A 23,600-nucleotide genomic window follows, 5' to 3' on the forward strand; every position below is an offset into this window, starting at 1 on the left:
TATGAACTGTTGACCTTTTGGTTAGCAGCCAAGCTCTTAACCACTACACCACCCGGGTTTCCATATCAAACTTAGTCATCAGTAATTGAAACACTCAGCAATGATTTAAGTTTGTTGAATAGATAGAAAGAATTTAAAATTTCATCAATGATATTATCGACTGTTTTATATATATATATATATATACATATATATATATATATATATATAGTACTTTTTATTCCATCAAAAAGGAAGTTTTGTTCTCCACTACCTTATATTTTAATTTCAGTTGTGATTTGTATAAATTATTTTAGGTTTTTAAAGAAATCAACCTCATTTAAACACTTAAATTAGTGAAAGAAAGGCAATGAAGTTTTTAGGTCACATTTTAATTAGCTCAAAAGGTTGCTTATGAAAGTGTTCTGCTAACCAAGATCTTTACTATTTAAAGAAAGGTAATTTTTCTTCTCCTTTACCTTGAGAAGCCAGACCTAATAAAAAGAATGTCATCCTAAATATTAATTTAGAGCCCAGAACCTATGAGTTTTAAACTTGGAAATCAGTATTTTCCAAACCCTGCTATTAATGATGATCGTATTACTGAAGCAAAAACACACAAGACATCTCTCAGATGGCTGTTCCTTTTCCTCTCATATACCAGTGTAGGTCTTTAAAATTTGTTTTGCTTTTCTTCTCTCTTTCTCTTTCAATGGTATGGGTATAAGTAAATGTTTGAAAGGTACAAGATTAGTTTAAAAATTCCCAAGCAAATTTCAGAAGAAACTATTATTCACATTGGTTTGAGAGTTTTGATATAGGGAGTTTCTTTTTCGTTTTTGTCTTTCTGAATAACCACCATTGTGTAGTTTCCTCTTTTTAAGAATAGACTGCAGTTTGGGGAAATGAATAAGTCAAAACCCACCTAATCTGGTCAGAATTCAAAATCAGTAATCACTTTAAGAATAATTAAAATAGTGACACAATTCACATTATAATGGCTTTTGGTCTGTACAGAGAAGTGGGAAGATTCCCCTGACGGTCTTCTTTACTATATCTTCTTCTAGACTTTAGCATTCCCTGACTCCTTTATTACTGATCATTCTTCTCAAGATCAGAAATGAGAATATTCTCTTCTGAATGCACTGTACTAAAGTTGCTTGTAGGATAGTAAGGATTTCTAAATCCTGCAAGTCTCCTGAAGAAACCACTATTCTGCTTGTATATGCAGAAGGAAAGTGTGGAAATTGCCAGAATTATTATCACTGTTAGCATTATGGCAAGAGGTACAACGCTGTGACTTGGTCCTGAAAGAAGACAAGAAAGAAGAAAACTTCAGTGACAACGAAATAAGATAGATACTGACTATTACATAGTTAATTTTATTATCTCTACACAAAATCAAAATGTACCAAACCTACCTTCTCCTGGATGCTCCGGTACAGCATGAACATCTAAAATAAAACACAAAAAAATACTGAGATGATGTTTTTCTTAGTAATATTATGTCACTGTTTATAGCAGGGGTCAGCAAACTCTGGCTACAGACCAAATTTGGCTGCTTGTTTTTATACATAATGCTTTATTGGAACACGGCCACACATTCATTTACGTATCGTCTGTGGCTGCTTTTGTGCTATAAAGGCACAGTTGAGTAGTTGTGACAGAGACCATCTGGCCCCTGAAGCCTAAAATATTTCTATCTGGCCCTTTACAAGAAAAGTTGGCCGACCCCTGATTTATAGTGTTCATCATTAGGGCTCACAAACACAAAAAATACACTGATTTTCTTCTTTAAGCCATAGAGTTCCTATCCAGTATCAGCACTGTGCTGAGAATATAAATGAGTAAAATATAATCCCTACCCCTAAGACACTCACAGTTTTGCTGGGATCTGACATGGAGTTTGTCCGGCAATGATGACTCCTTGCCTCTACGCAAGGATTTTTATATCAGCATCTTCTCATCTTTGTGATCTCAAGAATCTTGGGAAATAAATAATAGTTCCTCCATACAAAAAGTTAGCAGGTTCCCATTTTAGGACTTTCTATTGTAAAAATGTATCTCTTTGAAGTAGAATCTATTTGAAAATTTGAATGCTGCTGAAGTCCCTGGGGAGAAGCCCAGGTGGTGCAGTGGTTAAGAGCTACTACCGTTGACAACCAAAAGTTCGGCAGATCAAATCCACCAGCCACTCTTGGAAACCCTATGGGGCAGTTCTACCCTGTCCTATAGCATTGCTACGAGTCAGAATCGACTTGACGGCAACGGGTTTGGGTTTGGTTTTGGAGGGTCCCTGGGTGGCATAAATGGTGTGTAGCTTGGCTTCTAACCAAAAGGTTGGTGCTTAGAGTCCACCCAGAGACACCTGGAAAGAAAGCCCTGGTGAACTGATTCCACAAGATTACAGCCATTGAAAAGCCTACGGAGCTCAGTTCTACTCTAACACACATGGGGTCACCGTGAGCTGGAATTAACTCTACGGTAATAGATTTTATTTTATTCTTTTGATCAAGGTAAAGATTCAGAAAAAGGCGTAGAGAATGCTCCAGTGGATCAGTGAGTGGGTCCGTGAGCGGGGGAAGTGCCTCAGCACACTACATATGCCCATTCACTCCTTCATAAACTTAAAAAGTAACAGCAATAGCATGACCACATTTTTTTAAAGCTTGTTTTTACAATTTAAAAATAATGCTGGATAATTTTGTATAAAAATTATTGAAATCATGTTTGTGTGTGTGTGTGTGTGTGCGCGTATGTATGTGTGTGAAGAGACCTCTTTAAGAAGGGCTGTCAAAAGAGCATGTATTTTCAGGATAGAAGCAGTGGGCAGGTGTAGAAGGAGCACGTAGAGGCAGAAAATTTGGAGTCAGTCCTCAGTGTGGCCTCAGTTTGGACAAGTACTTTCCTCATCTGTAAAATGTTGATATTTTATCTGCTCCACAACCTTGGAAAGTTGCTGTGAAGGATAACTGAGGTTACATATGTATCATAGGGAGCTTTAAAGTACTATACTAACATGAAGTATTTCTGATTTGTTCTTGATGCTTAAATGCCAGTGTATTGCTTGGGCAGGCTATTTATTAGGCTTAGTCATGTTTTTCACATAGGGTTGATACTTAACAGTATTGGGCCTTCAAACATTGGTGTTCACATCTACCAATTTTTTTCTTTCATTAGACAGTATCTAATCAGTCATCAAGGCTTGTTCATTCTCTCTTCAGAATGTTGTTCCCATTTCTCCCAGCCTTTTTTATTTCTAGTTCTATCACTCAAATTACAACCTCCTCCCTTTATATCTGGATGAGTGTCTACAGCCAGAGCACATACGGATTTTCTGTCTTCTCCACCAAGAAGTTCAGCTCCTTAGCCTGGCATTGAAGGCTCTCTGTGGTCATATCCTACATTACTGTCCAATTTTATTCCCATCACTCCCTTACTGAGAATTCTCTGCTGTGATTTTTAGTCATGCTGGGCCCTTTGTCCAAAATGCCGTTCTTCCTCTGTTGCAACTCCTCAAATTCTCCTCATGCTTTGAGATTCCAAAGTCTCATTTCCTGTCTGAAGCCTTCTCCAGCAGCGCAGGCCACACCAATGCCCCCTTCTTTATAATACTGGCATCCAGAAATGGTTGTGATCATTATCAATATCATTCACTGTCAAAGATGCTCATTTTAACATCCCAGCTTAGATATGTCTGCTATTGTTTGTCACTAACCAGAATTTTCTGGCTTAGATTTCTAAAATAATTATTTTTTAATCACTACAAACTGTTTAGGTCAAGATGAAGTTAAAATCTGACTTTTATGACACATTATGGCTTGCAACAGAAAATTCCACTTAATTGTCCTCAATGAAGGTATTCAGGCCTAGAATATACTTCCTGAACCAAAGATGAACCTTAAAAATTCTGAGTATCAGTCATCAGAATCAGAATTGCTGGTTTACATTTCTAGCTCTATTTGCCTGAGATAAACTGCTTTTGCCTATTAGGTAAGAATCTATAGTGACACTAGAAAGCATATAGTCTTCGAGTTGCTTTATAATGATTTTTGTCTTCATATCAGAGAAAGGAGGAACTGCAGTGATCTCTGACTTGTTTGACATAGAACAAATGATAATGTCAGAATCTATCTGAATACTCCCTGAATACATAGATTTGAAAACCTTTAAATGCTAAAAAGGTGTGACAATATTAGGGTAGAACCAGAATGAAGAATTACCCTCCGACTAGACTCACCTGCCTCCATTTTACAAATAAATCCTTTTTTTTCTTGACATGGGGATAACTGCCACAGTCCTTCCAGGATCCTCAGGGCAACACACAGATGGGGTTTGAAGAGATCCGTCTCTGGTTCCCGAACACCCCAGTTTGACTGGTCTGTGGGAGTTCCATCAAACCACTTTATGGCGTCATCTGTGGGAAAATGGCTAATTTATTATGAATTATACTAAGACTGGAATGAACCATAAAAAGCAGCATCCAGATTTAATGAGACTCTCTCCTTATTTATCAGAGTAGGTATTAATAAAGTTGTCTTGTGAACAACCCTCTATCTGTTTTAGATATACTGTTCTAATTCAGTTCACTTAGGATGTCCTGTTTCATACTGTAATGGTTTGAATTTTTAAATATCCCATGTCATTATAGTGAATTTAAAGAAATCATTTAATAAACTAATCAATTTAAGGAAAAGTCCTTGGAAGTCCTAACATCTACATCATTGTAAAATGGCTCATTTCCTGAAAGAATTTCATAGTAAGTTTCTTTAAATAGTAAGCCCATGGTGTGCCATGGGGAGGGGGGAATGGGGTGGGAGAGGCCCATCTCATGTGAAGGCAATAAGAAGGTGCATTGTCTGAAAAGAAATTTAATTCAGCAGTAAAGCTTACTAAAATTTAGTCTTTTTTTTAGGTTCCTAGGTGTTGCAAACCACTAACCACTAAAGCCAAAGATGAAGAAATGGAAGATTTTTACCAACTGCTGCAATCTGAAATTGATCAAACATGCAATAAAGATGCACTGATAATTACTGGTGATTGGAATGTGAAAGCTGGAAACAAAGAAGAAAGATCAGTAGTTGGAAAATATGGCCTTGGTGATAGAAATGATGTCGGATATTGCATGATAGAATTTTGCAAGACCAATGAGTTCTTCATTGCAAATACCTTTTTTCAACAACATAAACAGCAACTATACGAGTGGACCTCGCCACATAAAATACACAGGAATCAAACTGCCTACATCTGTGGAAAGAGACGATGGAGAAGCTCAATATCATCAGTCAGAACAAGGCCAGGGGCTGACTTCAGAACAGACCATCAATTCCTTATATGCAAGTTCAAGTGGAAGCTGAAGAAAATTAAAACAAGTTCATGAGACCCAACGTACAACCTTGAGTATATCCCACCTGAATTTAGAGACCATCTCAAGAATAGATTTGATGCACTGAACACTAATGACCAAAGACCAGACAAATTATGGGATGACATCAATGACATCATACATGAAGAAAGCAAAAGAACATTAAAATGACAGGAAAGAAATAAAAGACCAGAATGGATGTCAGAAGAGACTCTGAAACTTATTCTTGAACATAGAGTAGCTAAAGCTAATGGAAGAAATGATGGCATAAAAGCTGAACAGAAGATTTCAAAGGTCAGCTTGAGACGACAAAGTAAAGTGTTATAATGACATGTGCAAAGACCTGGAGATAGAAAACCAAAAGGCAAGAATGTGCTTGTCTATGCCGAGAAATCTGGAAGACAGCTACCTGGCCAACCAAGAGGAAGAGATCCATATTTGTGCCCATTCCAAAGAAAGGTGATCCAACTGAATGTGGAAATTATCGAAATTACCATTAATATCAAGAGCAAATAAAATTTTGCTGAAGATTATTCAAAAGCAGTTGCAGCAATACATCAACAGGGAACTGCCAAAAATTCAAGCTGGCTTCAGAAGAGGACTTGGGACAAGGGATATCATTGCTGATGTCAGATGGATCTTGGATGAAAGGAGAGAACACCAGAAAGATGTTTATCTGTGTTTTATTGACTATGCAAAGGCATTGGACTGGGTGGATCATAACAAATTTTGGATAACATTCTGAAGAATGGGAATTCTAGAACACTTAATTGTGCTCATGTGGAACCTGTACATAGATCAAGAGGCAGTTGTTTGAACAGAATGAGCAGATACTGTGTGGTTTAAAATTAGGAAAGGCGTGTGTCAGGGTTGTATCCTTTCACCATACTTATTCAGTCTGTATGCTGGGCAAATAATCCGAGAAGCTGGACTATATGAAGAAGAACGGGGCATTAGGATTGGAGGAAGACTCATTAACAACCTGCGATATGCAGATGACACAGGCCTGCTTGTTGAAAGTGAAGAGGACTTGAAGCACTTACTGATGAAGATAAAAAACTACAGCCTTCAGTATTGATTACACCGCAACATAAAGAAAACAAAAATCCTCACAACTGGATCAATAAGCGACCTTATGATAAACAGAGAAAATACTGAAATTGCAAAGGATTTCATCTTACTTGGATCCACAATCAATGCCCATGGAAGCAGTAGTCAAGAAGTCAAACAATGTATTGCATTGGGCAGATTTGCTGCCAAATACCTCTTTAAAATGTTAAAAAGAAAAGATGTCTAGTCTCTATCAGACCAGTAAGTCTGGTCTTTTTGTGTGAGTGTGTGTGAGTTAGAATTTTGTTCTACATTTTTCTCCAGCTCTGTCCAAGACACTCTATTGTGATCCCTGTCAGAGCAGTCAGTGGTGGTAGCCAGGCACCATCTAGTTGTGCTGAACTCTGTCTGGTGGAGGCTGTGGTAGTTGTGGTAGACTATGGCCCCCAGACACCCTTATAGCTCAGTAATAAAGTGACTCCTCAGGTTCTCCCTTTAGCTAAAGATTAAACAAGCCCATAAAACAAAATGAGACTAAATGGGCACACTTGCCCAGGGGCAAGGATGAGAAGGCAGGAGGGGACAGGAAAGCTGATAATGGGGAAACCAAGGTTGAGAAGGAGAGAGTGTTGACATGTCGTGGGGTTGGTGACCAATGTCACAAAACAATATGTGTATTAATTGTTTAATGAGAAACTTGGTTGCTCTGTAAATCTTCATCTAAAGTACAATAACAAAAATTTTTTAAAAAATCCATATGAGACCAAAAGGTCAACAATTACTCTAAAGTAAAGATGAGAAGATAAGGGGGCAGGGAAACTAGAGTACTAGAAATGGAACAACTAGAATGCAATTAAAGAGAATAGTGACACATTGTGAGAAATGTAATGTCACTAAACAATTTGTATAGAAATTGTCAAATGGGAACTTAATTTGCTGTGTAAACTTTCACTGAAAATACAATAAAATATTTTTTTTAAAAAAGAGAAGATGTCACTTTGAGGACTAAGGTGCACCTAACTCAAGCCATGATATTTTCAATCACTTCATGTGCACGAGAAAGCTGGACAAAGAATAAGGAAGGCTGAAGAAGAATTGATGCTTTTTAATTATGGTGTTGGTGAAGAATATTGAATATACCATGGACTGCTAGAAGAACAAACAAATCTGTCTTGGAAGAAGTACAGCCAGAGTGCTCCTTAGAAGTGAAGATGGTGAGACTTCGTCTTACATACTTTGGACATGTTATCAGGAGGCACCAGTGCCTGGAGAAGGACATCATGTTCGGTAAAGTGGAAGGTCAGCAAAAAAGAGGAAAACCCTCAACGAGATGGACTGACACAGTGGCTGCAACAATGGGCTCAAACATAGCAACGACTGTGAGGATGGCAAGGACCGGGCAGTGTTTTGTTCTGCTGTACATAGGGTCGCTATGAGTTGGAACTGACTTGATGACACCTAACAACAACAAGGTGGTACAAATTGTTTGCACTCGACTGCTAACCGAAAAGGTTGGTGGTTCCAACCCATCCAAGGTTACCGCGGAAGAAAAGCCTGGCAGTCTCCTTTAAGATTATAGCCGGGAAAACTTTATGGAGCAGTTCTACTCTCTAACATTTGGGGTCACCATGAGTTGGAATCAATTCAAAGACAACTAACAACAACAGTCTGCTTTTTATTATTACTGTGTGCTTATAGGGCTGCTATGAGTCAGAATCGACTCGACAGCAATGGATTTGGATTTGTTTGTGTGTGTGTGCTAACAATTCTAAACAATGTTAGTGACCAGATATTTTCAGGAGTGATCAAATACTCCTCCCATCTTGGTACACAGTGTAACAAGCTTTTCAAACCAATTAAAATAATTTTCTTTACAAGTACTTTTCAGTAACCATCAATTAAATTATTTTATTACAAATTCTGGTTTATATGACTAGCAAATAATAAGTCTAACAGAACAATTTATCCCTGAAACATTTCTGTAACTCTATTGTGCTTTTATACTATTTAGGAACCTGCGGTATTTTCAAGTAAATATGGTTTTCTTATTCTGTGATGAGGTCTGTGAACACAAAGTTCAAGCCAAGCATCTTCACAAGAGAGCAAGTTTAAGATAAGATTGTTATTTTGTTTGTTTTTATTTTTGGGATTTTGGGATTATTTCAAAGGGCCAGAGGGTATAGAAAAATGGTTAGCAATATTATCATTGGAAGAAAGAGCTCTAGGAATCATGCTATTTTTTTCACAGCAAATATGGTATCTAAGGAGAGTTTTTCTGGTTCATAGAGGCCATTATCATCAGCCTTAACAACTATGTATTTATTTATGCCCTGTCTTCTTCTCTACCCAAATCACTTACTGTGGCTATCAAATTGAGCATTCAACCAAACCATCTGGACAGAAGAACCAAAAGCAGAAAGCTCTTCTAGGAGAAATGTATTTTCAGCCTCATCCTTGATAGTTAAAAGATTAGACCCTATAAATGAGACAAATAGCAAATGAACAAGTAATTATGTTTACACATAAACACAGTTTTAAAAATGTCTCCTCACACCATCATCTATGAAGTTTAGGCTTTGAAAACTGAAACTTCCCATTGTATACCAGTAATTTTTTTTATTTAAAATTTTAATTAAAACCACATTTATTGAAAGATACACACTTGCACTTAAGAAGTTAAAAGTACAGAATATTAATTTTAGGGAACATTAAAAATTCATAATTCAAATGCATTTAAAAGGAACACTTTCTTGGGGAAGTGCAGTATTCTGAGACATCATCTTTGGTTTTCAAATTCTACACTGGATCATGAGTTTCATATATTAGTTGCCCCCAAACAGACAAATTCAATAGTATTTATTTTTTCAATTGTTTTTGTTGCTCCCAAAGTCACTAAATAATCAGAGAAATGAAAAAAAACACATTCTTTACTGAAATGTCAAGAAAGAGCACATTGAAAGAATTTACCATCACAAAAGAATTACCTTCCTTTTTGCAAAATTCATGAGCAGCCTCAAAACTCATACTGTCTAGGACTGTAGAAAAACTGTAGCAATTACTTTTAAATTTTATCCAGGGAATAGATGTTTCTGAGCACAACTCTGGGTGTTCAAATGGTCTTGTCTCTAAGAACAAAAATCAGTTACAATTTCAGGGTGGTGGTTGTGTTAATGTATTGAGATAAACATTGCATTACATTCTATGAAATACCTAGACAAATATATATATAATGAGATTTTTATGGTAATACTCAGAAAGATTGGGTTTAATGTAAATGATTACAAAACCAAGACTGGTTTATAGCAACTCTGGCAGAAATAATCTTTACCTAAACATAACAGGGTACATTAACGCATTGTTTCCTAGTTTTAGTTTGGGTGCTGCCTGGGTGAGAGTGGCTGTCTTTCATGTTTCCAGTTAGTATCCTAGAGGTTGGAACAACTGGGATGATGTGATTCATAGAAACACTGGGAGCTGAATGATGCTGACCAAAGGGACTTCCAAGTGTACCATGCAGGGCTGAGTATCACAGATTTAAAAAATCCTTACCTGATCATAAACCTATGAGACAGAAAGAATGCATTCAGTAAAGTGACATGATATGACATGACATAACATAAATAAGAGAAACTTTTTTAGGGGAGGGGCTTACTTCAGATAGCAAGCTCAAGTCAGACACATCTGCGTTGAGATCCTGGCTCTGCCACTTACTAGTTGTCTGGCTGTGGGCATGTTACTTAACCTCCCTATACTTTGGTCTCTCTGCAGTGGTTAAGTGCTTGGCTGCTAACTGAAAGGTCAGTGGTTAGAACTCACCAGCCGCTCCACAGAAGACCTGGTGATCTGCTACCATAAAGATTTCAGCCTAGGAAACCCTCTGGGGCAGTTCTACTCTGTCATATAGGGTCGTTGTAAGTCGGAATCAACTTGACAGCATACAACAACAACATCTATGAAAGGGAGCTAACAGCAATACTTTTCTTACAAGTTGCTATACAGTTTCAATGAGTTAGTGCCTGACAATCATTAAGTACTAAATAAATACAATGTTATTAAAAAGGGCAGCCCTGGTGGCCTAGTGGTTAAGAGCTCGGCTGCTAACGAGAAGGACTGCTTTATGGTACTTTGGAAGCAGAATCAGCTTTTCCAATATATATGGCTATCATTTACATTTTTATCATTAATTGTTTTGATCAAAAGTTACATAATGTATATGCTATTTTATTTATAATATCTAGGATGTAAGTATATGCATCTAAATTATTAAATGAGAGACCAAAAGAAGACCAGCTTATATTAAGGACTCTCAATAGTAATCAAGGGAGAGGTGACTTGGTGTAATGGGATAAATAGCGCACCAACGAGTGAGGAAAGGTGGCTTCAGATCCTGGCACTGCTGATGGGCAGCTGTGAGATCCTCAGGAATCTATTTAATGTTTTGAGGTTAAGTTTCATCTTTAACACAAAGGGGTTGGGCCAGGTGGACTTTAAACATAAATGAGAAAAGTTATGCAAAATGCAGGGCCTGGCATATAATATCCAAACAGTATCAGCTATCATAATTACAGTAATAATTATTATTATAGCTCCAGAATCCTATTAGTCTTTAACTTAAACATAATCCTTAGTCTGGTATTCAAGGCCTTCCATACACACTCCCAACCCACCTTTCTAGCCTCATTTCTCCGTGATGCAGCCAAATCTCAGCACCAGTTTTGCCTTAAACCCACCCACTTTTCTTCCTTCCATCTTTGCCCAGACTTTTCTGCTCAGAATGCCTCTCCATGTCCATCATTGTTTGCTTGCATCCCACCATTCTTTAAGGTCCATCTTCACCATCATGTCTTTCAAAAAGACTTTATCCATCCTCTAGATGGATATGATAGGTTCTTTTTTTTTTCTCTAACTCCCACTGCACTTTCTACCTCTCTTAGCTCCTTTGGCAGCCCTACCTGGTATAACAGTTATTTGTCTTAACATCATCGACAGGACCAGAGGCTTCTTGAGAGCAAAAACTCACTACTCATCTTTATATCACCTGCTTAGCACAGTGCCTTGCACATAGTAGGTACACAGTAAGGATTTCTTGAGATGAATGGAATTGAACTCACCAGTGGGCACGTGACAAATGGCTCCTTGGAGAAACGACTCGCAGGCTGTGCTGCTCCAGTGTCCGCTGGTGTCGGCAAAAACACAGTCACCCAGGAAGGACGACTCCTCATCTTTCCAATAAGTGAAAGAGGATTTGGTGCCATCAGACCAGTCAAAATTAAGACCATTCTGTGGAGGGAAATTGAGTCATCATTTCCTTGTCAAGGCTGCTGGCGACATCACCCAATGCTGTCTGAGCATCCCACACCTCACACAGAGATTTGTATTTCCATATCTCTTTTAGGGGAAACTTGTGGATATGGCCTGACAAAAAGAATTATCTGCCACAAATCATATCTTTTTTAATGTTGGAGAATCCTTGGTCCTCTGCCACCATATTTTCCCAGTAAGCAATATGAGTGAAGTTCAATCAATACCTTGTTCTTTACACCAAAATAAATTTCAGATTGATCAAATATTTAAATGTAAAGTTGAAAACATAAAAGTGTTACAAAAAACTTGTCCGAATTTTTTACACTTTTGGTGTTGGGAAAATCGGTTTCCAAGTCTGATACAAAACCCAAAGACCATAAAGCAAAATTGGCTACATAAAGTTAAAACATTCTGTAATACAAAAATACAATACATAAAGTAAAAATCAAACGGAAAAAATAGCTCTTATGGGCAATTAAAGAACTCTCACAGATCAATAGGAAAAAGATACACACATACACACACACACAGAAAATGGGCAAAGATCTCAAGTAGTAAGTTCACAGAAAAAAATAAAAATGTCCAATAGCATGTAAAGTACTCAATCACCTTTGTAATTAAAGAATGTATGTTAAAACAACCATGAAATATCATTCTTTTGCCTATCCCACTAACAAGGATTAACATTTTGATAATACCAGGGTTGGCAAAGATGTTGGGAAGCCAGATATTACTATACACTGTTATTGGCTTGTAAATTGGTGCTAACTTTTGGAGGGCAATTTGGCACCGCTTATTAAAATTTAAAGCACGCTCAGTTATTTCACTTCTGAGAATTTATCCTACTTGCACAAGGATATTTGCTGTGCATTGTTTGTAACTGTGAAAAACTGGGAAGAACCCAAATGTCCATTTATAGGGGAATGGTTTAATAAACTGTGCTATACCCTTACATGCCCCTGTCACAAATAATGAGTTAGATTTTTATGTGCTGATATGGAAAGCTGTAAAAGGCATTTTAAATAAAGCAAGTTTCAGGGCATATATGTAGTATGATCCCATTTGTGTTTAAAAATGATATATATAGTCATCCCATACATGTGTATATGTGTGCTTATGTAGAAAATTTCTAGATGACACACAAGAAACTATTTACGGTGATTAACTTTGCAGAATAAAACTAGACATAGGTTTAGAATAGATTTTATGTTTCACTAAAAAAGTTTTCCTTTCCCAACCACATCCCTAGGAGAGGGGGAAAACCCCATGTGTTAAATTTCAAGAGAGGTACTAAATTAATTAATAATCAAATTTCTTGGTAAGTAGCGTGACTCATTTTTTTCTTGGGGACGCCTTAAATGCAACAAATTGCCCACATGCAGATGCTTCAGTTTAAGATGTGTTCCCATGCACACATGAGGCAGTATCCTGGGAAACTAAAAAATTCTCGGAGAGCCTTTGAAGGAGATTAATATGCAGAAGTTAGTCAAGTGGGTGTGTACCTAAAAAAAAAAGGTGTACACCCTTATTTTGTAGTCATAGGTTGCTCATAAGGTTGGTCAGTAGTTACTGTATAAATCAATTATTTAAATCACATTTCTATTATTTCTGGTAACATTTTTTCTGTGCTAAATTCAGTGGTCATATCATTTAGGGGGTAAATGTGAGATTTAATTTTGCAAGGGTGTTCCAAGGGATTTAGGGCACCTACATCTGCAGTGAACAGTCCAATCCAGTGAGCATGTCCTAGCCGGTTGAGGATAACTGTGAGGAAGGACTGGTGATACTGGTCTGTAATGCTAACCAGTTCTGCTCCATGCATCAGGCAGGCTTTCATTGCTGTATACCAAGTCATATTTGCATTAATTACTTTGTAAGTCCTGTTTCCATATTCTAAAGTACTGGGGATTGGATACATATCAGATATATTTACATCATGTCCAGAAGTATCTAGAACAAGAACAAGAACAAAAATCACTTGCAGCATCTGGATGAGAAAGAGGGAGGCCAAGTTTAGATGAACCTCTGTCACCATGATCCATGCTGACACACGTGGGGTCATCATGAGTTGGAATCAACTCAACATCACCTGGTTGTTAACATCAGAGAATTTTTCTTCCCAGAATTGACTATTTCAAAATGAGAACACTACCTGAAATTGTAGGTCATGCTAAAGAATTAGAACACTTAGGAAATTTAATGACTGGTTTCTTCAAAACTATAAACATATACTGAAGCATTTCTGGAAGATTTCACCTTTTTGAAGATCCCTTGTCTAAGTGACCACTTTTTAAAATTTTTTTTGTTTATTGTTGTAGTTTACATGAAGTTTACATTTCAAGTTAGTCTCCCATACAAAAATTTATACATACATTGTTACGTGACCTTAATTGCTCTTCCCATACTGTGACAGCACACTCCTCCTTTCCACCCCATTCTCCATGTCCATTCAACCAACTCCTAACCCTCTCTGCCTTCCCATCTCATCTCCAGACAGAAGCTGCCCGTTTAGTCTCTTGTATCTACCTGAGCTAAGAGGTACACTCCTCACGAGTATCACTTTATGTCCCACAGTCCAGTCCAACCCCTGTCTGAAGAGTTGGCCTTGGAAATTGTTTTAGTTCTGGGCTGATAGAGAATCCAGGAGCCATGCTTTCCGGGGTTCCTCCAGCCTCATTCAGACCATTAAGTCTGATCAAAGTGACCAATTTTTGATGGAACTGATGGTGATCTTCTCAGGCAGGTTTCACTCCACTAGCTGCACTCAGCCTAGCACAGCCTGCTCTAGCAGAACTTAATGCTTCCTAATAAAATACTGATACGTATCATGTAGTCAAATGTTGTACTGCAAACAGAATATTACAAGTGGATGTTCTCAGATATGACACTCGATTCAACTTTTGAGACAGTATGATAGTCACCATCATGTTTAAACTTTACATGTGTAAATTCTAAGAATTTTTTTTAATTAAGTAAATAAATGCTCAGAAATAGACATAATTCTTATAAAAAGTTACTATTAATGCCTCACCTGTCAGAGTCAAGGTTTATAAGTTAAAAGCCAATGTTTTCACACACAGTCATTAGTGCTTATGTGTTCATAAGGGCTGTAATCATGTGAAAACCAAACCCGTGCTTTATATACAGATGTTTCTCCTTTAATACGTGCATTTGACTTTTTGTTCTGTATTATATTATGTACTAGGATAAGCTAAGTTTAGAAAACATAAAAACAAGGTAAGTTTCCAAACTGTCTGATCCAGAGTGACTTGTATTCCTCCCTGTATACTAGCTTTATTACATGGGCAAATCAGTTTATCTCTCTAAACCTCAAATTTCTGGTCTATAAGAAATTAGAAAGGCCTCCTTTAGAAGGGTGTGGGTAAAACTAAGTGACATATCCATATAGGGCACATACTACAGAACTTAGGACACAGAGGCAATAAATGTTGGTTTTGCTGCCTGGTCCTCCTCTTGCCACATTCCCCCCAATAAAAATGGCAAAGTGGGAACTTGACTTTTACCTGAAAATGTTACCTCAATATGGTATAATACACATTGTAAAACCAAAGTGAAATTAATCTTTTTACTAACTGAATTATGACAGATCACACTTTTATGATCCATTTAATCTTTGCTAGAAATCTATTTGCCAGTCAACATGTTGAGTCTAAAGTTATTGATATAATACTAATGTAATACAAAAGCAGCTATTTAAAAATTATAAAAATTAGTAAAATTAAAGTTACTGGAAGTCTCTGTATACGTGACCTGAATAACAATTTGATTGTTTCTCCACTAAACTACACATCTGTATTTTTACATATATGAATTTCTCCCTATGTAACTCATTCTATTAATTTATAAACATAGGTGACTTTGAGCTACATGATTTTGCCACCCATTGTCCTGCAAAAGAAGGGTCTATTGGAAGCCAAGTTCCAAATCTGGGGCCTTGACTTTGACCTCATTTCTCTTTTCCAGATTTCTCCATGCTTTCAGATAGATAAGAGATTTTAGGCTCTGAGCCAAATGTAAGCACATATTTATCTGGCAGATAGAGAAGTGGAGCAGAACTTGGGGGTTTTCACTGTAGGCCACAAGAGTTTGTAAAGTTGAGTAAATTTTTTGTGTAGTTGAATTTTGGCAACTAGTAAAAGCAATTATTATTGATGAACATATTCTGGGAACTATGCTAAACATTATATATACACAGACTCTGTGAGACAGTTATTACCCCAATTTACAGATGAGGAAATTGAGGTTCAGAGAAGATAAGTAACTTGTCCAACAGATTGTTTACAGAGATGGGATGGGAACCCAGGTGAGATGGGAATTCCAGTGTCTGTGTTAAACCACCACTACTATATACTGTCTCCGAAAGAGCATACATATTGTTAGTCACAAAAATATCAAAGACAGAAAGTGGTCAGAGAGTAAATTTCAAGAAGAGATCAGCATCAAGGTAGTAGAACAGAATCACTGTACTTTACTGAGAGACCTGAGTGTGTTCTTCATAGAACTGTGGGGATTTTATGGCATAATGTTTATAAAACCAAGGCCCAGCCAGGGCCAGGAACATCAGAAGCGTACAAGTACATGGTATATTGATGTTCTTTCCCTACAAGGCTCTGCTCTTCCCATAATACTCTTGCTATATCTGATCTAGGGAGCCCTGGTGGCACAGTGGTTAAAGCACTCGGCTACTAACCAAAAGGTCGGAATGGTATAAGGAGCCTAACCAAAAAACAAACAAATGAAAACCAAACACGTTGCTGTCGAGTAGATTCCAACTCATCGCGACCCTATAGGACAGAGTAGAACTGCCCCATAAGGTTTCCAAGGAGTGGCTGGTGGATTCGAACTGCCGACTTTTTGGTTAGCAGTCGAATGCTTAACCACTGTACCAGCAGAGCCCCTTAGGGAGCCTAACACCCAGTAAAAGCACAATAGATGTTAGCTATTGTTGTTGTTGTTAGTGTTTTTATTTTTATCACTAATGTTCACACTATCTATAATAGTATGGCTTTGGTATTTCACACCAGAGGCCCCTGTGATTTTGGCCATCAGATCTGGAAACATGACTGCATGCCATATTTAGCTACAAAAATCATTTTTTTTTTTGAACATTTTATTGTGGTTTAGGTGAAGAAATCATTTTTAAGGGTCCAAGAAAAAAGTGAGCATGAATTGGTTTATTTCCCCAACTCTTTTCAACATTTTTTCAATGTCTTTTTTTATTGCCTGAACAGACACATAATCTCAGAGCAAAGCAATAAAGCCTTTCAGTATGACTAAAATGGATTCATAACCTTGGTCACCACCCAAGTGGCCTCTACAGTCCCAAGAATGCCACTATAGGGCAGAAGTCTGTGATAGCAGAGAATTAAATGACTAAATATATGTAAAGCTCAAAGAATAAGTGCCTGGCACTCTTAGCTATGAAACTGTTTGCTACACAGCTGTGTAAAACAAATATGGAAGAGATGAATGAGCCATAGAAATGAAAGGAATAAAAAATAAATATATCTTACCCTGCATTTTTTCACAAATAAACCCATAACCTTCTTTTCCACAGTCTTCGAAATACCATTTTCCAGTGAAATGAAAATTAGGATTACTTGACAGCAAGGCACAGAGAGGAGTGTGTTTTTGAACTTCTCTGGTGTTATGACGTGGAATCTTTAAGAGAATATATAAATGTTACCAAAAAAAAAAAGGTCTTTGAAATTTGTATTCAGCACATAATTTTCTGATTAAAACACAATTACTATTCATTTATTTGCATTTAATAAGCCTGTTCACAACTCATTTCATAACCTACAAAATAATTATTGTGATGAGTAATTACATTTATGGAACATATGAAAATTATACAGATTACATTATTAAAAATTAAAACTTTTAACAACAGACATACAAATTTATGCCTATAAAAACTTGAGTAAACAAGTTTTGAATAGAAGCTCATGCTAAAATCATTTCTATAGAAAATGAATCTTAAAACTTACATTTATAATATCAAATGGGGACCAGTTAGAATATACTACAGACTTTCCATTTAGCCATTTTTCATAATCATCATTTTGTAACCCTATCCACATATTAGTCGTCTGGCCAAAAAGATTCATAGTAATGAAAGCTGAAAAATAGGAATACATTACCAAATTTAATACCATATAAACCATTTGGGTATTCATTGAACTCTGTTTATAGCTATGATTATATTTAAATGACAGGAAAACTTAATTACAAATCAATTGTAGGAATTGGTTATTTTGTCCTTGTTAAGGTAATGCAGTCTCTTTCACTTTCATTTCACTTAAATTGACAGAAATTAGCTGGCTAAGCCTGAGATTTCATTATATCGGTTACAAAACAATTTTCAGTGTTCATTCATTGCCTTTCTAGTGAAAAGATTTATCCACTATATTTAAGCTAGAGTATAAAACAAACAAACCAAACCCATTGCCATCAAGTCCATTCCAACTCAGAGCGACCCTATAGGACAGAGTAGAACTGGCCCATAGGGTTTCCAAAGAGTGGCTGGTGGATTTGAACTGCTGACCTTTTGGTTAGCAGCCATAGCTCCTAACCACTACACCACCAGGGTTTCCAAGCTAGAGTATACTATTGGCTGAGTATCAAAAGTGTACAGGTAAGTCTCAAAGGATCTATATAGGTAAATCTCAAAGGATCTAAAAAATTACACCACACAGTTGTAATAAACTATACCCCAGATTATTTTAACTACCCAGAAATACAGATCATAAATATATCTCTATTCTTTCTGTTATTACCAGTGAGATAAAAGATTCCAAAAATAAGCAGTTTATTAGCAATGCAGTATACTAACTTTTATAGCTGTCATGATATATTAAAAACAAAAACCTTACAGGTTAAATGGAAAACTTCTGTGCCCCAGCAACATAATACTTTAAATACTGATTTGGAAATGTTAGTAATTTTTTAAATGCTTGAATAGAAATGGTTATTTTGGCCTAGTTGAACACTGAATACTCTACCTTGCTCCACCTCACTTTCAATGGAGACCAGTGCCCCTCCCTCTTCAACACAGAAATTTTGAGCAGATGTCCAGTTCTTCTGATGGCTTGGATCTTTGGGGATTTTCACCAAAAGGCACTATCAAAAAAATGTCAAAACAAAGTGTTCAGTTCTGCATTTTTCTAAATAAAATTAAGATTTCCCAAAGATACTCTGAAGATTACCCTTGAAAATTCTTTGAAATCTTTTTGGGCAAAAATAACCCATTTTTTCCTTCACCTGTTCCAAAACAGAGCAACAGCTTTCAGGGTGAGTCGATAACTTGCATGCATTTGCACCTGGCAGGACTAGAAACAAGGATGTGTGTTGTAGACAGGATTTCTGAACATTGTCTTTTGCTCAATGAAAAATATTATTCCCCCCTAAAAAAGAGCCAGCCTGACTGCACACTTTACAGGGGCAGATTCATCTAAAAAAATTGTGGGAGTGGAAATGAACAGCTTAGTTCAATTTTATTTGCAAGAACGTTTCCTCACATTAAGTGGAAGAGGAATACTTAAGAATCAAACCATATCAGGTATTTAAATTCATTAAATACTTGTAATCAGACTTTTGGTCAATAAGTCAATCAGGCAGAGCCAGAAAAGAAACGATGAGCCCAGTGGTAGGAAAAGCAGGCAAAGGTAGGACCAAGGAAACAGGAGAAGAAGAAAGGGAGGCTTTGGCCGGCAATGTCAAGCAGAAAATAAAAGGCTGTGGGACTGGGCAATGAGAGGTTGATCGTCACTTATGAGAGAATCATGTCTGCTGCCTACTTGGCAGGTAAGGCAGGGTTGAAGGTAAGCTTCCCCCACCCTTTAAAGTTCAATGAGGAGTCCCTGGGTGGTGCAAACAGTTAATGCGCTTGGCTGCTAACTGAAAGATTGGAGGTTCAAGTTCACCCAGAGGTGCCTCGGAAGAAAGGCTTGGTGATCTACTTCTGAAAAATCAACCATTGAAAACTCTAGTGAGCACGGTTCTACTTTGACACATACTGGGGTCGCCATGAGGTGGAATCAACTCAATGGCAACTGGTTTTAAAGCTCAGTGAAATTTAAACAGATTGGTAGGACCAGATAGAGTCAGGGGAGAGGGAGAGATAAGAGAAAATAGGCTATAATGGATCAGGCAAGGTTCCAGAAGAGTCAGGAGGGACTTTATGCAAAGGGTAAAGTGAAATTTTGCGAAATCGGAGGATTTTTCCCCCTCAGGGGATATTTGACAATGTCTGGAGATATTTCTCGTTGCCAAAACTGGGGAGAGGGTTGTTATTGGCATCTAGCGGGTAGAGGCAAGGGATGCTACTCAACATTCTACAATGCACAGGACAGCTCTCATAGCACAGAAGTATCTGGCCCAAAATATCAATTGTACCAAGGTGATTCTTCTCAAAACTCAGTCCTGATGATGTCATTCTTTAAAGCCCTACAGGGGTTTTCTGTTGCTCTTAGGATAAAAACCAGAAACCCTGATCTAGCCTGAAATTGAGTTACCAACTAATAGGCTATACATCCTTTTGGTTCCCTTTACCTTGTATGTTTCACAAAGAAACTGAATTGGTTTTAAAGGAGTTTACTTTTATAACAACTTCCCTTTTATCTATTTCTTTTCTTTTTGCCTCTTTCTTCTAATTACAAATTCCAAAGCGTGGCACATACTAATTATTAGGAAGTCTTATCATTTAATGCGAATTCACCTTGTGTTCAGATAGTCACACTAATGAACCATTCAAAAATACCAATGAGTCTTGCTGGTTCTGCTAGCTCAATAAATCTCTTCAGAAAAACAACCCCCACACACGCCCTCGACACACTCACAATGTTTGCTTCAGTCAAGATTTACTAGATTGACTATGGGAGTGTGGCCTCCCATTACTACGACTTCATTGTTTCTAAAAATACAACATATTTACTAAGATACTCCGAAATGGTATCATTAATAATTAAAACAAAGCAAGTACAGCATCTTTAATTATAAACTGTTTATTTACTTACTAATTTGCAAACTGTGATCAGATTTAATGCATCTCTGATAACTACTGTGATTTAAGGAGGTACTATTATATTCCAAGAAGCCCTGGTAGTGTAGTGGTTAAGAGCTTGGCTGCTAATCAAATGGTCAGCAGTTCGAATCCACCAGGTGCTCCTTGGAAACCTTATGGGGCACCTAGGGTCACTATGAGTCGGAATCAACTCGACAGCAATGGGTTTATTATATTCCAAACAAGTTTTGAATATAAAATTCTTCTTTGTCTCAAAGTCATTTCCAGTTCAACATTTGAATCATAACACCCCTTACCCCTCACTTGACAATGAATGGCACAGTCAGCCATACATTTACATAAGCTAGAAACCTGGGGGTCATCCTTGCCCTCCCACTCCATCACCCCTACAACTCTACCAATTGGACATCTCATTTCTCATATACCTACCCCCCCACCCCCACCCCACTGTCTCTCCCTACACCATCTGAGCCCAAGCTATAATCTTTTGCCTGGACCACTGCAGTAGCTTCCTAACTGCTATCCTTACCCTTGCCCTTCTCCAGGCCACCCTTGGTGCTGCACCCTGAGTGATAGATACTTTTCAAAACTCAGTCTTGATGTCACTCTTTAGTTTAAAACCCTTCAGGGGATTTCCATTGCTTTTAGGATAAAAGCCAGAAACTAACATAACATGGTCCTTGCCTGTCTCTTTAGTCAGTCTCACTTCTCACCGTTTTAGGGTCTCTATGCTTCCTTTTGTTTCTTAAATATGTCACATTCTCTCTCACCACAGGACCTTAGCACATGTTGTTACCACTACCTTAATGCTCCCTGCCCTTCTGACCACCTCAGTCAGGTCCTCCTGTTATACACTTTTGTAGAACGATATAACTCTCCTTCACGGCCTGTGTCACAGTTTTAAATGATAGTTATTTTCCTGATTGATTTATTAATGTTTGTTTCCCGTCGAGTCTGTTAGCTTGAAAAGAGAAGGGCTTGTGTGTGTTTTTCCTCATAACTGAATTGCTAATATCCAATGTAGTTAAATGAATGAATAAGTGAATAAAGTGTTAAGAATGTGAATAAATTCCAAATAGAGCGTTGTTAAGGGAAAAACTATGTAATGTATGAAATCAAGTATTGATGAAACCCAAACTAGATGGTGCAAAGTAGCCATTAGCACTCAGTTAAGGTTCTTGAATAAAAAGATGTAAATAGAAGCACAAGAGCTAATCTAGAATAATTAGAATTTCTTCCTTCCACAGTTCTGCTGTGACAAGTATCTGAGATGACTCACTCTCCCGGGAGTAATTCCTGGTCAAACACCTTTTACATCATCAAACACGGAGAAGATAATTTATGAGACACTAGAAAAGATGCTTAACTTCTGAGTCAGTTTTTAAAACTCTAAAAGGTGGGTAATTAGTCAATCAACTAAGTTTTTTTTCCTTAGAAATAAAAATTAGTCCTAAGAAATTGCCCAACAAACAGCAAAGTTTAATGGGGCATAATATAGGGAAACTCACTGAGCTGTGTGAAGTGAGTAATGTTTTCATTGTTATCCACAATTTTCCTTCTGTAGCTGTATTTGTTAAACAGGAAAGACCATCACTAGTGGGCTCTCTACTCTTCTCAGCTATCAGTCCTCCTACTACCAGCTTTTCTAATAATCTGATAAACCCACTTATTCCAAGGTATGGATGACAATGAGGCAATCTCTGAAGTATTTCCCTTGAAAAGAATAAAGGAAAATGTTAAATCAAAGGAATGACACTCTAATGGTGGAGTTTTAGCCATCAACGTGCAGGGGAAGGCAACTTGGTTGGGGAGACATTAATGGTGACTCTGAAATTGTGCCCTATAAATGGTCACCTACTCATGAAGCCCGCTGTGACAGTATCCTTTGTAATCAAATCCTCTGACTGATTTGAAGACAAGGTTGTGGAACCATTACTGTTGAGTTGGTGGGAAAATATTGGCAGCACATTACAATCACCAAGGGAGCTTAAAAAGCAAAAAACAAAAAACTGATGCCTGAACTCCAAGCAGATTAATTAAATCAGAATCTTTGGGGTGTTACCTGGGCCTTGATAATTTTTAGAAGCTCCCTAGGTGATACTAAATACGTGATTAGAATTGAGAACCACTGATCTAGCTGTTGGTTATTGACAAAGATTTTTTTTCAAACTCTGAGCTATGAGAGCATGTTTTAATCATTCTTCATACCTAGCTTCTACTTTCATGTATGTGTTTGTGCCTTACCCATGCCCCTTTCTATTTCTCTTAAAGGAAGCATTTGCTTGATTTTCTGCCTTGGGTTTGTTCTACTAGGCTCCATATCACTCCATCCTACCTACATGTGTACATACTGCCTGTATTTACACAGGAGGGAACATGGGTTGGACCTAAACTGTGTGCATAAAAAAAGTTTTGGAAGGATAATAGTCAAAGACTGAACCCAAAACAACTACTATGGGTTTCTAAGAATTATTCCTCTAATGTCAAGGATTTGACTTGCCATTAATCTCCTTATAATATTCCCTTTTATAAATGGAGGAAGTATGAGTTAGTAACTAGATCGGTCGTGTTCATGCTTTTGGGATGCTTACTGTCTGTACCAAAATGTGACTTTCAGACAAGATAGGCATTTCTTTGTGTCTGTTCCCTACAGGCTGCTCCAGGATGCGCTTGCTCTAACAGCTCTGAAAAACTAATTGACAAAGGTTTTGATAAAAGATTTAATAATCCTCAGTGTCCCACTGAATGATATTAGCTACAAGTTTCTCCTACTGAAATGTATAAATAATTTACAACTGGTAGAAAGATTTTGTAGTTTGAGAAAATAGGAAGCAGATAGAAAGCATCATCTATTAA

The 23,600-nt window shown here is 37.3% G+C and overlaps 1 protein-coding gene across 1 annotated transcript in view; it reads right to left on the reverse strand.

Moving 5' to 3' along the window:
* Nucleotides 1–1,071: 1,071 nt before the first annotated feature.
* Nucleotides 1,072–23,600, reverse strand: part of PLA2R1 (phospholipase A2 receptor 1) — a 120,887-nt gene continuing 98,358 nt past the window's right edge. The window contains exons 21-30 of the mRNA XM_004375415.1: nucleotides 18,724–18,841; nucleotides 17,710–17,840; nucleotides 17,233–17,380; nucleotides 13,410–13,648; nucleotides 11,506–11,674; nucleotides 9,379–9,519; nucleotides 8,754–8,870; nucleotides 4,220–4,396; nucleotides 1,401–1,433; nucleotides 1,072–1,286 (exon numbers count right to left, since the gene is read on the reverse strand). Of these exons, the coding sequence (XP_004375472.1) occupies nucleotides 1,072–1,286; nucleotides 1,401–1,433; nucleotides 4,220–4,396; nucleotides 8,754–8,870; nucleotides 9,379–9,519; nucleotides 11,506–11,674; nucleotides 13,410–13,648; nucleotides 17,233–17,380; nucleotides 17,710–17,840; nucleotides 18,724–18,841 (1,488 nt within the window). The remainder of the gene's footprint in view (nucleotides 1,287–1,400; nucleotides 1,434–4,219; nucleotides 4,397–8,753; nucleotides 8,871–9,378; nucleotides 9,520–11,505; nucleotides 11,675–13,409; nucleotides 13,649–17,232; nucleotides 17,381–17,709; nucleotides 17,841–18,723; nucleotides 18,842–23,600) is intronic.

Source organism: Trichechus manatus, unplaced genomic scaffold (assembly GCF_000243295.1).
Source record: "Trichechus manatus latirostris isolate Lorelei unplaced genomic scaffold, TriManLat1.0 scaffold00036, whole genome shotgun sequence".
Taxonomy (NCBI): domain Eukaryota; kingdom Metazoa; phylum Chordata; class Mammalia; order Sirenia; family Trichechidae; genus Trichechus; species Trichechus manatus.